Source organism: Pelmatolapia mariae, linkage group LG10_11 (genome assembly GCF_036321145.2).
Source record: "Pelmatolapia mariae isolate MD_Pm_ZW linkage group LG10_11, Pm_UMD_F_2, whole genome shotgun sequence".
NCBI classification, from domain to species: Eukaryota; Metazoa; Chordata; class Actinopteri; order Cichliformes; family Cichlidae; genus Pelmatolapia; species Pelmatolapia mariae.
In genome coordinates, this window is record NC_086236.1 from 51,571,470 (window position 1) to 51,586,418 (window position 14,949).

Here is a 14,949-nt window from a genome sequence, read left to right on the forward strand (position 1 = left end):
GAGGAATTAATTATTGAAGTTAACTCAGAAAGATCGATTGGAGAAAAAGAGTCTAACTTAACATCAATGGTACTAAAAGTAGCTGTAGATAATATTACATCTGTGGGATGATTATTGGTAATTTTTTCTCTAATGATAAAAATTTTATTTCTGAAGAAGTTCATGAAGTCATTACTAGTTAACGTTAAAGGGATGGTTGGCTCAGTAGAGCTCTGACTTTTTGTCAGCCTGGCTACAGTGCTGAAGAGAAACCTGGGGTTGTTCTTATTTTCTTCAATCAGTGACGAATAGTAAGATGTTCTGGCTTTGCGGAGGGCTTTCTTATAAAGCAGCAAACTATTTCTCCAGGCTAAATGATGATCCTCTAAATTTGTGACACGCCATTTCCTCTCCAGCTTATCAATTAATAGTTCTGGTTTTCATATAGATCTATAGAGATATTCCTTACAAACATTGCTTATATTATTAAGAATCATAATAAGAAAACAATTTTTTGTCCATTACAAAGCTGTGGGACTTCGTCCTAGCAAACAGCAAAACTAGAACATAAAGTACAGTATATAAGCTCCAGCAAACTGCTCTGTGAATGTGCTACAAAAACTCATTAAAAAGCACAAAAAAACAATGTAAAACAACATAAATGAGCTACATGTTGGGAGTCACTCTAAAAAAATGTTACTTAATTTTGATTTTAATTAGTTATATCTTCTTATCTAAATATCTGTGGTCAGTTTAAGAAGATCTGTGTGTCCTGTTTCTCCAGCTTTCTCCAGGACCTGCAAGCCAGAGCCCCAAGAAGCCCAAGGACCCATTGGCAGAACTTGACCTCAAGGACTTCTTATAACGCCCCAGGTGGGAGCTCATGAAAGAATTCTCATTGTACGTTTGGTGGAATCATGTGACTTGGCAGTGCCACTGCAAATCTGAGTTCAGAGCTTAAGAAAGTCATCAACAAATAATAAAGCCATATACAGCATCTTCAGGTTTTTTTCTACGTTTAGCTGAAGTTAAATAAATTTTTTATTTCTGTGCTTTTATATCCACAAAAATAAAATGACTAAGAATGAGCTTTGGATTAAATAAAACCCAGGTGGAATTGAGCGTCTTCAGCTAGGATTAATACTAGTGCGATTAAGGTTGTAATCCTGTTTAAAGGTTCATATGATGCAGAATTCAGAGCTTAATCAATGATATCAAGCTGCACAGTCCACAAAGCAACAAAACCGCATCAAACTATCACATTTCCATAGCTATGCTTCACAGTTGATATGAGGCTACTCTGGAGAAGTTTTTCCTAATTTAATTTTAATTTTATAGATTAAACGTCTAATAAACTGTGTGCAACTGATCAGTTTTCTTAATTTAAATGATGAAAGCACTTCTAAAGTTTCATTTTACATTATACTTGGTTGAACATGTCATCACTAGCTGCGGGTTTCAAAGCTGACCGTGTTGTTTAATGGTTTAGATATTTTATAGATTGCTGTGGTTGAATGTACGTAATTGAAAACACACATATACACACAGGTAGTAAACTTGATTTAATGTTTGGTAGTTTTCAATCTGCATCTTTAATTTCAGGTATTTGGTCTTCAAAAGGATACTCATGAACTTTTTGAATATAAGCAACATGAAAATCAGCTGGTTTCAGATCCTCGCTTTGCAAAACAAAAATCACAGTCAGCTTCCAGTACAGACCTTTCAATTTGCCTCCAGAACAAAATGACTTTTATATTAAGAATGCTCTCTGTTTCCTGTCTTCCAGCTGCTTCCCTCTTTGGATGAGAGCCCCCTCACCTTTTTACCTGGTGTCTGTCAACATCTCAGGATGCCAGCGATGTTCAGCTATTCAACCTTATTAAGAGCCTCTTTTCTCCACCCTACTCCAGCCCAGCCCTTCTCCTGTGTGATGTCGTAGCACAAACTGTGAAAGTGAACCATAGCGGATTACATATAAATATATGAGAAAAAAATAAAAGCGTGTGCTTATGTCGATGTACCAAACTTTTGTCTAAACAAAATCACTTAAAAAAAATTAAGCGCGAGAAAGCGAAGGCGTACGTGTTCGGATTCATTTCTAGTACTAAGTCGAATGATGGATGTGCTTTGGTGTCCTGAGCTCCTCCCCTTATTTGTCTCCGCCCCTTTCTTTGTCCGTACCTCCTTGTAAAGGGGGAGGGGCTCTCCTTTTGTCCCGCTCTGATTGGATTAGAGTGGGAAAAACAAACAAAGCCCCAGGAGATTTTTCTGAGAAACATGCTGTGTGTTGTTTACAGAAAGGTCCTCTTTGATGTACATAGATTTCTCCGGGCGAGGATTTCGTCTGTATTCTGTACGTGTGTTGAAGAGAAATATAAATGTGAGTCAGACATGAAGTTGTAAGAAGTGGTGTGAGTATCCTTCTATTTACCATCATCTTTCAACACTATTTGGAAGCAAATATGACTACCGCTACATGATTAATATACTGTGTATTTAGAAACCTCTTCTATGGGCTTCTGAGTCATACAAGACCAGCAAGTGATCCTTTTGTTTGTTTCTCTTGTTTTTCTTGTTTTTAACTGGTGGCTTATTTTTCTACGTTTCTTCTTTTGTCTTTTTGTTTTATGTTATTCATTTGTATATGTTCTGTTTGTTTTAGAATACTCCTCCATACCGCTACTGCTATTTGCTGGTATTGCTATTACAGGACATATCTTAAAATGTACTTCTTCAGCACGGAGGTAAATTCAGATTATTCCTGTTTAACTGTCTACGTAAGTCTGGTTTTGACACTTCTCACACGGGGAATGTCTGGTGCCTGTTCTTTCTTTCAGACTTTCTCAATAGCAATGCCATACCAAACCCTGTGTTCAGCCAGCTCAAATTAATCAATTTGACATCCAGTTGATTTAAGGATTGAAATTTATATTGAGTCATTTCTAAGAACAGCAGTTAATCAAAATGGTAACCTAGCAACAACTAGATAATCCCATCACTGACTTGGGTGCGGATTAAAGGTACGTTATGGAGTTTGCATACGATATTCTGCTTGCATTCAGTATTTCACACCAAAGAAAGCTGTTTAAGTATCCCCGATCCGTTGATTATGGTTATGAATACTGTTGGGTCTGTTCCCACAAACCCCGCTAGTTCTAGAGACTTATTCATCATGAATGAAAACAAGACAGTCGATCGATCGATTACTTGCGCAAGGGAGGCCTCGTTGGTATCTTAGCTCATCACGAATGACCCCAAATCCGACCTCCTCTCGCTGGCTTTTATTGAGAGACAGTTCACACAAAACACAGCAAAGCAACGCCCACATAGTTCTAAGGCATTGTATGTATATGTGTGAACTTCTGTATGTAAGTAAGAATGTGTGTGTGTGTGTGTGTGTGTGTGTGTGTGTGTGTGTGTGAGAGACCTCCTGCTGACCAAAGGGTCGTAAACGCAGGAAGCTTACATCAAAAGAAGCAGATCTTCCAGATAGGATGTATCTGCAATAAAACATTACAGCCCCCCCCAACCAGAACCTCGAGAATCTGGGGGAAGGACAGTGGAATCCCTTGCATCAGAGTTGGCAAGCATAGAAATGACAAACATTTAACAATTCACTCTAACAAATACGAAGCATTTACTTCATGTAAAGAAAAACCTTTGAAATGTACAGTGTTTACACCTCCTCATCAAAACCTTACTCCTGTTAGCAGTGGAAAACTCCACATGGTACCTTTAACTTCAGTGTTATCTAGCAGTATGCACCCACTGAGCAAATGTGGCCAAGTTATAATGTGAAGAAAAAAATCAGATCCTGCTGCTGTCTGAACACTGCGTTTGAGTTCTTCATCTGATCAGTACTGACGATCGGCCAATTTTTAGTGGAACTTTATGTAATTCTGTATGTGGCCACATGAGGAACAGTGTGTAGAGAAACCCACAGGAGGTCACTGTCGAACCTTCTGAACGTGTTACCCAAAGCACTTCTGTTCCTGCTTACTTACATTGGAATCTGTATGTTTTCAGTGTTGACATATGCATATGTTTGGACATTGTTTAACACCGGTCCCCCTCTCCTGTGCTGTAAACTACAGACAGTTATCAAGCTTACTCTGTGTGTTGTCCTCTTAGTGGATTGGTTGTGTGAATCAGATGTGATTCAGAGAAAATAATGGGAGCTTATTAACATTTTTCATGACTAAATTATGAAAATTGTATTTTTGTTTAGTTGTAAATTTATTTTATTTACAATGACCCTCCCCATGTGCATGTAAGCCCTTTGAGATGCAATAAATTCAATGATGGATTGAACTGTCTGGCTCCCAAATGACTGCTTTTATTTCAGTTTCACCACATGAAAATGCTACATTATAGTTTTTTTTTTATAACTGTCTTTTGCTGTGGCTCTGTCCTCCAAAAGAGGTCTAAAAGAGTAGAGTTGAAAAACATGTGTATGTCAAAATTTGAAATGATCACAAAATAATCAACAAACACAAATCCTAGGCCGGTGTCTCTTCCCAGTTATTCCAATCTAGATGTGGGGTTGTACAGTCTGGGTGCAGAACGAAGCATGTGCAGTCTGTACTGACTATTATGATTTCATTCTGAGCATGAATGCTTCAGTGTTAGTATTTTGTTTGCTGGCATTTTTGTCTTATTGGAGCCAGAGGTGACCATATTTGTATGAAACGATGGAGTGATATCAGCAAGTCATTTTTTGTGCTGTTTTTTTGTTGTTTTTGTTTTTTGCTCAATTGTTTTGTCTTTTTTAATTTAACTTTATTTCTCTAAGCCATATGTTGATAAAAAAATTTTTTTTCCTTTACTCGTTCAGAAACTAAACTCCACAGTGTCCAAATTTAATTGAATACTTTTCTGCGAATGTTTTAAACAAGAAAACGGATCCAATGTGAAATGTGTCATTTTCACGGTTTAAAAAATTTCAGCTTTTTCAATCATTTACGCAGTAAAAACCTATTAATCTGTAAGGTTCTCCACATTAGTCTGTGGACAAACTAAGTTTACCTTTGACCGGAGAAGCCAGTGCAACCCCATACATCTGAGAGAATTTTCTTCATCCCTGTTCTTCCATGAAAAAGATAACTTTTTTGCATGTGCTGCCAGCTTTTAAATCCCACTAGAGTGATTCATATCTGGGCTTATAATCTTGATCCCATAACACTCTGTTTTTTCTTTTTTATTGTCTCAGTAGATTTGCTAAAGTGCTTAAGGTTGTAATCCTGTTTAAAGGTTCATATGATGCAGAATTCAGAGCTTAATCAACGATATCAAGCTGCACGGTCCACAAAGCAACAAAACCGCATCAAACTATTACATTTCCAAAGCTATGCTTCACAGTTGATATGAAGCTACTCTGGAGAAGTTTTTCCTAATTTAATTTTAATTTTATGGATTAAACGTCTAATAAACTGTGTGCAACTGATCAGTTTTCTTAATTTAAATGATGAAACACTTTTAAAGTTTGATTTTACATTATACTTGGTTAAATATGTCACTAGCTGCGAGTCTCAAAGCCGACAGTGTTGTTTAACGGTTTAGATATTTTATAGATCGCTGTGGTTGAATGTACGTAATTGAAAACACACATATACACACAGGTAGTAAACTTGATTTAATGTTTGGTAGTTTTCAATCTGCATCTTTAATTTCAGGTATTTGGTCTTCAAAAGGATACTCATGAACTTTTTGAATATAAGCAACATGAAAATCTAAAAAAAAAAATCCCCCCTCAAGAAATCCACATTTAAAACCTTCCATTACATGACAATATTATAGCATTATAGCAAATCCTATATCCTTTAGATTTTGAAAAATATATGCAGCTCAAGTAAATTGTCGGATTGTTCAGACCCATCTTAATGCAACCCAAATCTGTAGCCTCACATTAAATATATAGTTACAGTATGTGGCTAACAAAACATCTTTTAAAAGCCTTCTACTTTTTCATAAATTAGCACCACATCTTCTGGATAAGCACCAACACAATTATCTTCACAATAATGAAACCACATTTCACTGTGTTGCAAGAACAGAGAAAAAGATTGCAAAACTCACAGAGAAAAACAAACAAAGCTATTTTCTATAAGGAACCTTTCTCTATTTAGAGAGACGATTTGTCTTCAAAAGGTAGTTTGAAAAACAAAACAAAAAAACAAGACAGATACACACAATGGAACATGTTCAATTAAAAATGTTTATAAAAAAGTTATTTCCATATCTCCATATAGTTCAATTGCGAAACAAGAGTTACAATGATTTTTCCTGGGTCTTTTGTCAAACTTGATGCGCACTAGTGGAGAAGACTTGTAGTGCAGTCTTTTCATACAGGGCCTAGAATAAGAATAAATGTACCAGGGATAATATAATATACACACTTTTCAACCTTCCAAAGAGGTCATATCTTTAAAAAAAAAGGTCAAATTAGAAACAGCAGATCAGAATGATCTGAAAAATACATATAATATATATGATTTTTCTCAGTTGTTTTTTTTTTTTCTTTTTAGCAAATAAATTAGAAAAGCTGAAGAGCCACAGTTCTGATGCGCTGACAAGTTTCTCTTGTCAACACAGAGTCTGAATGGCTGTATGTGTGTGTGTGTGTGTGTGTGCGTGCGTGTGTGTGTCTGTGTGTGTGTGGACCAGTGTAGCAGGAGCCACTGGGAGGCACAGGAGGTTACAGGAAGGCAGTTGTTGGGCCCCTGATTGATGATTAAAGACGAGGAGTGTGTAGGTTGGGGATCGCTTGTACCTAGGGTTATGTATAAGGGGGAGGTGGGGTCCTGTGTTTTTTAGGCTACCTGGCACGCGCTTGAGTCCCCATGGACCCAGTTGCAGATCTGAGCATATTTGAGGGGTGTTATCCTCACTGCCACGTTGTAATCCTGCTGTGTCCCGTCCCCATTAACATCCACCCACTGGTGACCGGAGAAGACTCCAATGATCTTTCTCTTCCACTTCTTCTTGCCTGGTTCTTTGAGGCGGATGTAGACCCCAGAGCCACTGGAGCCAGGTTTGGCATCGCAGTATTGGTACAACAAATCATTGGATTCCTCAGACACGGAGCAGAACCGGTACACCAAGTTACCAGGTCGGTCATCATCGAAGCCGGAGAAGTGGATCCTCCCAGCAGGAAGCTTCTTGACTGAGGAGATCACACCCAGATCCATGTGCTTCACTTTTGAGGATTTCTTCAGTTCCAGAACAGCATAGTCGTAATCTGCAGCCAGTCCACCCGACACGCCTTTGAACCAACCCTTAGGAACCTGGGTCTTTTTGACTCTTGTCCACCTAAATGATGGTTTCTCAGATTCCACGCTTCGCCTATTCCGGCTCTTCCTACTTTTCCCTTTTCCCCTCCCTTTACCGCCATTCTCCTCCTTTTCCTGTCCATCTTCTTGAGCTGTGTCTCCCTTTCTTCTTCTACCTTTTCGTCGTCCTCCTCTCTCTCTGCCTCCTTTCCCTCGCCTGGATTTCTCCTTCAGAATCCCGACACGTAGTTTCTGCACTCCATCTAGATAATCCTTTCCATCATGGATGCAGTGGGCAGCAGTCAGCACATGTTTAGGGGATACCAGAACCCCAGAACAGCCTGTGGACACCTTCACAGAGGTGGAGAACGGATATTTGGTAGAGAACTGCTTATCAGCGATGGTGAAGCGGGTATCTGTGCCATACACCTCTCGTTTGTGGCGAGAGCTAGACGAGGCATTTCTGGACCATGCGGTCATCTCGTTGAGACCCTGCACAGAAATGGAAGTAAACGTGCGTGTGCCATTTTCGTAGACTGTCTCGTAAGACAAGAACTGCTCCAAGTCTTCCAGGGAAGGTGAAGGAAGGCGACGCTGGCACTCGATCCCACAAGTCCCACTTAGCTCTGGCTGTGGATGAGCTGAGAAGCTTGGGCTGCTGAGAGGCACAGTACGTCTTTTCCTCACCAGAGGAACTTTCCACTGCGGCCAGGTGTACTCATCATCTACAGCAGCTACAGCCACCACAGCCAGCACTGTCACTGGGACCAGGACACAGAAGGGTATGTGGCCCATTGTTAAGTTGGGCCTGGCTCTGAAAAATAAGAACATATGAGGGAATTATTATTATTATTATTATTATACTTTCTTTAGCCACACATGATACTAATCGTAGCACTGATGGTTGCTCACTCCACTATTAAAACTCTATGCTAAAATAGCTCAACATCAGTACATAATTTGCCATATATTTATGGCATAAATATATTTATGGCATAGAGGATATATCCTACTGACTTTGATGACATCCTGCCTTTTCCTTTGTCACCTGCTAGCATTACCACAAGCGTGATACTTATTGAGGGTGAGAACTGTTGGATGGATTCCCATAAATCTTGCCCAGCCTGTTATGTAGGACCACGAGTTGACCAATGTTCCTTCAACATTTAATCCTTCACTAACATCAAAACACCAGAAGGACAATTGCCATAAAACTCTCTGCACATATTCGTGGTCCCAACAGGATGTACACTGCTGACTCTGGTGACTCCCTTAGTTTTTCTCTAGCAGACGCTCACACCATTGTGAGGGTGACTCTTAAGGTTGGTGTAATCTTTAGTCATCTGTGTTCCCCAGAGGGTGAACCATAAAGATGCTTACAATGACAAGCTTTTCATGTAGGACCACAGGTTTGTCAACATTTTCCCCTTTTTCCTGAAATACATAAACATTCACAACATGGACAAGCTAAAAAAAAAAAAAAAAGAGACCATTAGTCATCCTGATATGACAAATCATAATAATCCTCTAGCTGTAGCCAACAGGTTCTTCCTCTTAGAACTATTGGACAGAATGAATTTTGGTTGGTTCAGACTAAAATATCTCAATATCAGGAGATCATTTGCCATGTAATTTTTTACATGCCATTGTAGTGCATGGAGGACATATTCCACTGACTAGTGATTCCCTGCTAGTCGTCCTAAGCTTCAACTTAAGAAGGCTGACACCTATTGGATGGTTTCCCATAAATATTAGTGCAGAGATCCATGGTTCCCAGATGCTTAACCATAATGACACTGGCAATGCCTTGGCTTTTCATGTAGGACTACAAACTGTCAAAATTGTAATATCTAAACAACCACAACATAAATTAGCATAACAATTTACAGTTGGTGGTCCCCAAATTATGAACCACAATAACTTTGGTCATCCCAAGGTTCATGTTTGTGGTTTTGAAGTGAAATGTATCAACACTTTTTGTACTGATTGCCAGGGATTTTTTTCCCCAGACACTAATAATTAAGTATGTTCAGAATATAGGAACACTCTGATTTCCCTGGAATGAAAAGGTCCAATGTTAAGACCTCTGGATCACAATATGCACAGTCCCATTACAGCCACAGGGAGGCAATATAGCCCAGAACATTAGAGATGTCTAACAGCCTTGCAGTTCTACAGCACTACAGTTGGCTGTACAGCAGTGTGACAGCACATCACACTTATGTATTTAAATGCTTGCCGAAAATGGTTGCAAATTGGTGCAGTTTTATTTTTATTTGAAGCAATGGCACTCAGTTTAAAGTAGTCTTGTGCTCCTCAGACATGTCTCTGGAGCTGTTACATTAGCTGTGTGGTTGAAAGATTTATATCCTCTGAATCTTGCTGGAGGCTGCGGGGAGAGAAAAGGATAAGATGAACCCTGATCCTCCGAATGGGCTGAGACATTGGCTTGGAGGTTCGCCACAATGGTTAACCTTCTCTTTCTGTAATGACAGTATCTGGTTTCCTTAGCTGCACTCGACTCTTTGCATGCACACGAATGACATCAAACACTGAGACTGTGCAGTCTGCACACAGCCTGCTGGCTCGTGCTTCTACTGTACGACTGTGACGTTGCCAACAGTCCTGATAAACCTATAAAGAAAATTACAATTTGTGTGCGTTTTAATAGATTCAGCAGACCATCACTTCACTGCAGAGCAGTTTCGTCAGCGAGGCTGTGGCGATGAAGTCACACGTATGCAAGGAGAGAGAATGATTTGGCACAAAAGTGCAAATCCAAAAGTTAATTTTAAACAGAAGTTGGGGGTGAAAATATACAGGGTTGAAACTGAGTGTGACAGACCAGCTGGAGCACAAACCTTTAAGATGGGGCAAGGGAGGTGGGGGGTTCCAAAGACACACTGCCTTTCAATTAGATGCTGATGTGCTGTGAAAAAGGCATGCTGCCTGGTTTGGTACAGTTCCCAGGAGACTCAGCTGAGACAGAGAACCTCACCGGTCATGGAGTCAACCCTCCAGCTGATAAACTTGTCATTAAGCACACTGTCCTTCAAGTAAGTATAACTGTAGTTGGGACTTTTTGGCTTCAGCTTACCATAAAGCTTCTAATAAAACGTACCCATTGGCCATCATTTAGCCACCCTACAACAGACAGCAATAAACTACAAGCCCACAAGAGCTGTAAAACTCTCTCAATAAATGAGAAGACAAAAATGACCTTTAGTTTTGTGTTTAACTTCACACTCTCGCTGCCAGACTCAGACACAAACACACAATCTAGGAGAAAGCCTGCAATTATTCGACAGAGAGTGGAAACTGATATGCTGCCATGGTGGCTCTCGGTCTTAGCAGAAGGCCCTCATTTCAACTGAACTATTTTCCACTGCAGTCAGCTAAACAAAAGGCTGTGCCTTCTTCGTCCCTCAGTGGAAGAAGTCACAGGAAAGTATCGGGGGCGCCCGGGAGATAAACGTCACCAAGGGGTGGCGCTGTGGCACAATGGTGTATAATAAAATCAGTAAGCGTTAGCATTCACTGAAGCCTTTTTTCTTAATATTAGATCCACTTCTGTCAGTCAGGTGGTAAAGAGATAAAAGATTCAGAAATCTGACATTAAAGCCCGATTGAAACCCTGTTTAAAAAAATCAAAGTAAAAATATGAGGCGTGTGTTTGGCAACACAAAAATGCAAATAAATCTACAATTAAATCCCATATTTAGCACATATTCAGTAATTCCACATCTGCATCACCTGTATGTGGAGAGTAAATTGACAATGTGTCTATTTAAGAATGCACTGAAAGTATTTCAGTGTGCCCTAAGGGAATAACATCGCACAACAATAGCAATTATACTCAAAATTACTGAAGCCTGTGTGTGTGTTTGTGTTTGCACTCTAATCCAATTAAATCAACTTTTAAAACATCAACAGGTCGGAGTAAAACGAAAAGAAAATCTATTAAAAATGTAAATAAGCTGTAAAGAAAGAAAGAAAGAAAGAAAGAAAGAAAGAAAGAAAGAAAGAAAGAAAGAGACTGAATAAAGTCAGTCATTCCCCGCGTGTTCCCCTTCGGGACACAATAATAAGGGGTAAGTGTGCACAATAGCGCTTCCTACCTGCTCGCATTCGATTGATGGATCTGCCAAATCCGCAACGTTATTGTTTGTTTTCCCAGGACCTACACAAATATGAACTGGGAAACAAACGGGACTTCACTGCATCCCAGACCTTCTGCTATCAGCAGGGCGATGGCTGCCTTCTCCTCATTGCTCCTTCAAAGAGGCTGAGAGAAAAGTCGCTCCGCTCACACTGCACTTGATGCTGAGGAGGGAGGGAGGGAGGGAAGGAGGTAGGAAGGGAGGACTGAGGAGGGAGGAAGGGAGGCAAGGGGGGAAAATGTGAAAGGGACTTCTTTTTTTTCACTTGTGACAAAAGCTGTTCACATATGGGTGGGACCAGACCTTGCGATCTAACTAAAAGGCTGAATCGGGAGTGAAGTCAGTGGTCTATTCACCAGCAAACCCGGTCTGCGTGGAGGAGGTGGAGGAGGGGAAAAATAAAAATGAAACGCACCTCAGTGTGTAGAACTGTGAAGGAATTAGTTCCAGCGGTCTCTACAGAGTGTGGGGCGTTTCTGTTGTGATGCGTGTGAGTCCCCACATCTGCAGCGCTCTTATTCTACAGCGTGACGTGTAAACGCCACAAAAATATCATAAGCAGCTGCTATTAACATGCTTTTTTCCTTCTTCACCTTAATATATCAAACATATTCACCGATTACCGATATAGTTTTATACTTTTTGACCCTTCAAGTCGAATTCCACACCTTTTGATTTAGTGAGGCCACGGTTGTTGTGACTTAGCGCTATATAAATTAAACTGAATTGAGCTGAATAGATTTGTTACCCCTTAAAAGATCCATCTGTTACTTATATTTAAGTTAATTCTGTCCTCTAAGCTTCTAATCTTTGAGATTTGAGGTTACAACTCAGGTAGGGGACTCTTATTATCTATCAGTGACTCCATTTATTTACGTTTGAGTACACAAAAAGATACACATATGTGTGCAGGAAGCCATAAAGCTTGACACTTTATTTATATATTTCGTCCATGCTTTTTCTTCCATGTAATTCATGAGGTACTTTGGTAAATGTGGATGCTGACAACCTCGCTCTGCTGGTTGACTTGGCAGGCTCGTCTGCTGCCTTCATTATGCAGCAACCCACTCAAATAACTCTGCTTGTTTAGTCTTTGCATTATACAATCTGGAAACCAAACGGGACAAAATGAGAGGAGGTCTCAATGCCACGGTGACTATATGGTTGAAGTCTCAATGAGCCAAGAAAAATACGTGTGTAATGAGAGGGAGAAAGAGGACGGATTGGAGGGGAGAGTGATGATACACATGTGGCTCAGGAGGGAGTGCAGGGAGTGCAGCATGTCATTAGGGACAGAAAGTGATCTTTGAGTAAGCTCCTCTGTCACTCACTCTGATGTACAGCAGCAGTTTTCAGTCTTCTTCTACTGGTTATAGAATTACACCTGCTCCTGAAACTGGAAGCGGAGGAGACTTGGGTGGCCCACAACACCTGACAATGTTAATGATCATGATGGGTGTTTGTCTCTGTGGGTGGTGATCACACACGCGTGTACAACTACAAAGCCTGATGTTTTCCAAGCAGGATGCACAGCAATAGTTATATTAACCATCCCCGTGGTATCTGGGTGTGGTCCTCATGTCTCTTTCAGACTCTGTAGCTACATTTTGAGAGAAGAGATTGATCCACTGGCCAGTGACTCCTACAGTTCCACAATGATTTTGCATAGTCATGCTCACGCCCAGCATATTAAGTTAAGCAGAAGGCCGCACAGACAGTGGAAAAACATAGTGTATGTGACATCACTCAAAAGGAACTTTTTTTTAAAGGTTAAGTTGGGTTACCACTCATCATCTCTCTCAGATCACTGAAGCCACAGTATGTAAATCATTTTGGTAATTAGCTGGGAGGAGCAGTAAAATGAGACATGAAGGGGGAAAAAAGGAAGAAAAAAGGCAGAATTTGGATTTTGAGAAAAAAAATAGTACAAAAAAAATGAATCAGAGAATTCTTGTGCTCATAAAGGATACTGTCAGTTTCTATAAATCTTGCATGTTGATGGTTATTCTGTGTCTCTCTCTGTTTTAACCTTATCAAAGGTGTTCCCTAAATATTGCCCAAATCAGTGACCCTGGTTTGGCAAGTGGTGGATGAATGGATGGATAGAAAATTTTATTTGTTCACATTGCATCCTTTAATCTGCTTTAATCAGCCTACAAATTTAAAATTTGTATTATAAAAAGAGATTTAGACTGATGCAATGGGACAGAATGGCAGTGCAGCCGAGGCCTCTGAGTGTGAGTTTTCTCAGCATCATCTCACATACCAAAGATGTGCACGTTAAGTGATTCTAAATGGGTTTAGAGTTTGATCATGGTCTGATTTCTGGCCGGGCACCCTGCTCAGGATTTCATCCATTGTCAGCTTGGATAGGCTCCAGCCCCTCACTACCCTGTCCAGGATAAGACAAAGTATAGTTAATAGATGTGAGATACATGAAACACAGGAATTTTGAACCCCAAACTGATCATCTGCACCACAGCACACACTTAAAACGTGACTGGCTGTCAGAAGGCTCAAAGGTTGAATGGTCAGAAAAGTGACTTGGCACTCTCACCCACCGACCTGCCCCAAAGTGCATCTCAACACAAACTGTTTCTAAAATTAGTCACAGGCAAATATTTATGTGTCAGTCCACACAGAGTCTGGTTGAATGGTCATGGTGAAATGTGGTTGACTCTTTAGTAACTAAAAGTGGCTGGCAGCAGTTTCCACTGGGTGTTGTTGAGGTAAAGTTCAGCTATGGCAAAATGCTTTTCTGTATCAGATGTGATGTAAATGTGGGCTTACAATAGCAAAGTGTGCACACTGCACAAATATTTGCTCAACTCGGATATTTCAAACAACCATCCTTGATTGCATGAGGCAGATGTTAGTACAGGTGCAAATGTTAAACTATAATGCTTCTTTTTTCTTCTTTTTTTTTCCTTATGAGGCTTGTTCATGTAAGTGGCCCCACTCCGTCAAACTGGACAAACTTGTAATGAACTGCTTTTCTCAGACTGATGATTCAATTCAAGTTTATTTATATAGCGGCAAATTACAAAAACAGTCACCTCAGGGCGCTTTATATTGTGAGGTAAACACCCTACTGTATTCTGGAGAAAAATCCCAAGAATCAAACAACCCCCCTATAAGCAAGCACTTTATGATGGTGGGAAGGCAAAACTCCCTTTTAGCAGGAAGAATGAGGCTCGTCTGCTCAGACTGGTTGGGGGTTCAGGGGAAAGACAAGAAGAGAAAAGGAAAAAAAATGAAGAGGGAGAAAGGTCGAAACAGACTAAAGGAGAGAAAGGACAAATGTAATGACATGCTGCAGTGGTGTATAAACATGTGGGAGTGAAAAGAAGTGAGTGGAGACAAAGTGCTCAGTGCCTGACAGTGCATCCACGTGAAGTCACGCAGCAGTCTGAGCCAATAGCAGTGTAACTAAGGGATGGTTTGAGGTCACCTGATCCAGCTCTAACCATAAGCTTTATCAAAAAAGAAAGTTTTAAGCCTAATCTTAAAAGTAAAGAGGCTGTCTGTCTGTGGAATCCAGA

At 40.2% G+C, this 14,949-nt stretch overlaps 2 protein-coding genes across 2 annotated transcripts in view; one reads left to right on the forward strand and one right to left on the reverse strand.

Moving 5' to 3' along the window:
* snap91a (synaptosome associated protein 91a) overlaps positions 1-4,290 on the forward strand; it is a 57,217-nt gene extending 52,927 nt beyond the window's left edge. Inside the window, exons 27-28 of the mRNA XM_063487417.1 lie at positions 764-852; positions 1,766-4,290. Coding sequence (XP_063343487.1) covers positions 764-844 — 81 coding nt within the window. The 3' untranslated portion in view covers positions 845-852; positions 1,766-4,290. The remainder of the gene's footprint in view (positions 1-763; positions 853-1,765) is intronic.
* Positions 4,291-5,596: 1,306 nt separating this feature from the next.
* prss35 (serine protease 35) lies at positions 5,597-11,523 on the reverse strand. The gene is made up of 2 exons (XM_063487415.1): positions 11,366-11,523; positions 5,597-8,061 (listed from the first exon to the last, which is right to left on the reverse strand). The coding sequence occupies exon 2, from the start codon at positions 8,040-8,042 to the stop codon at positions 6,789-6,791; it is 1,254 nt and encodes a 417-aa protein (XP_063343485.1). The 5' UTR covers positions 8,043-8,061; positions 11,366-11,523; the 3' UTR covers positions 5,597-6,788.
* Positions 11,524-14,949: the final 3,426 nt, after the last annotated feature.

What these genes read in the sequence shown, in the direction of transcription:
- prss35 (XM_063487415.1), bottom strand. Translation starts at nt 8,042, where the DNA reads ATGGGCCACATACCCTTCTGTGTCCTGGTCCCAGTGACAGTGCTGGCT.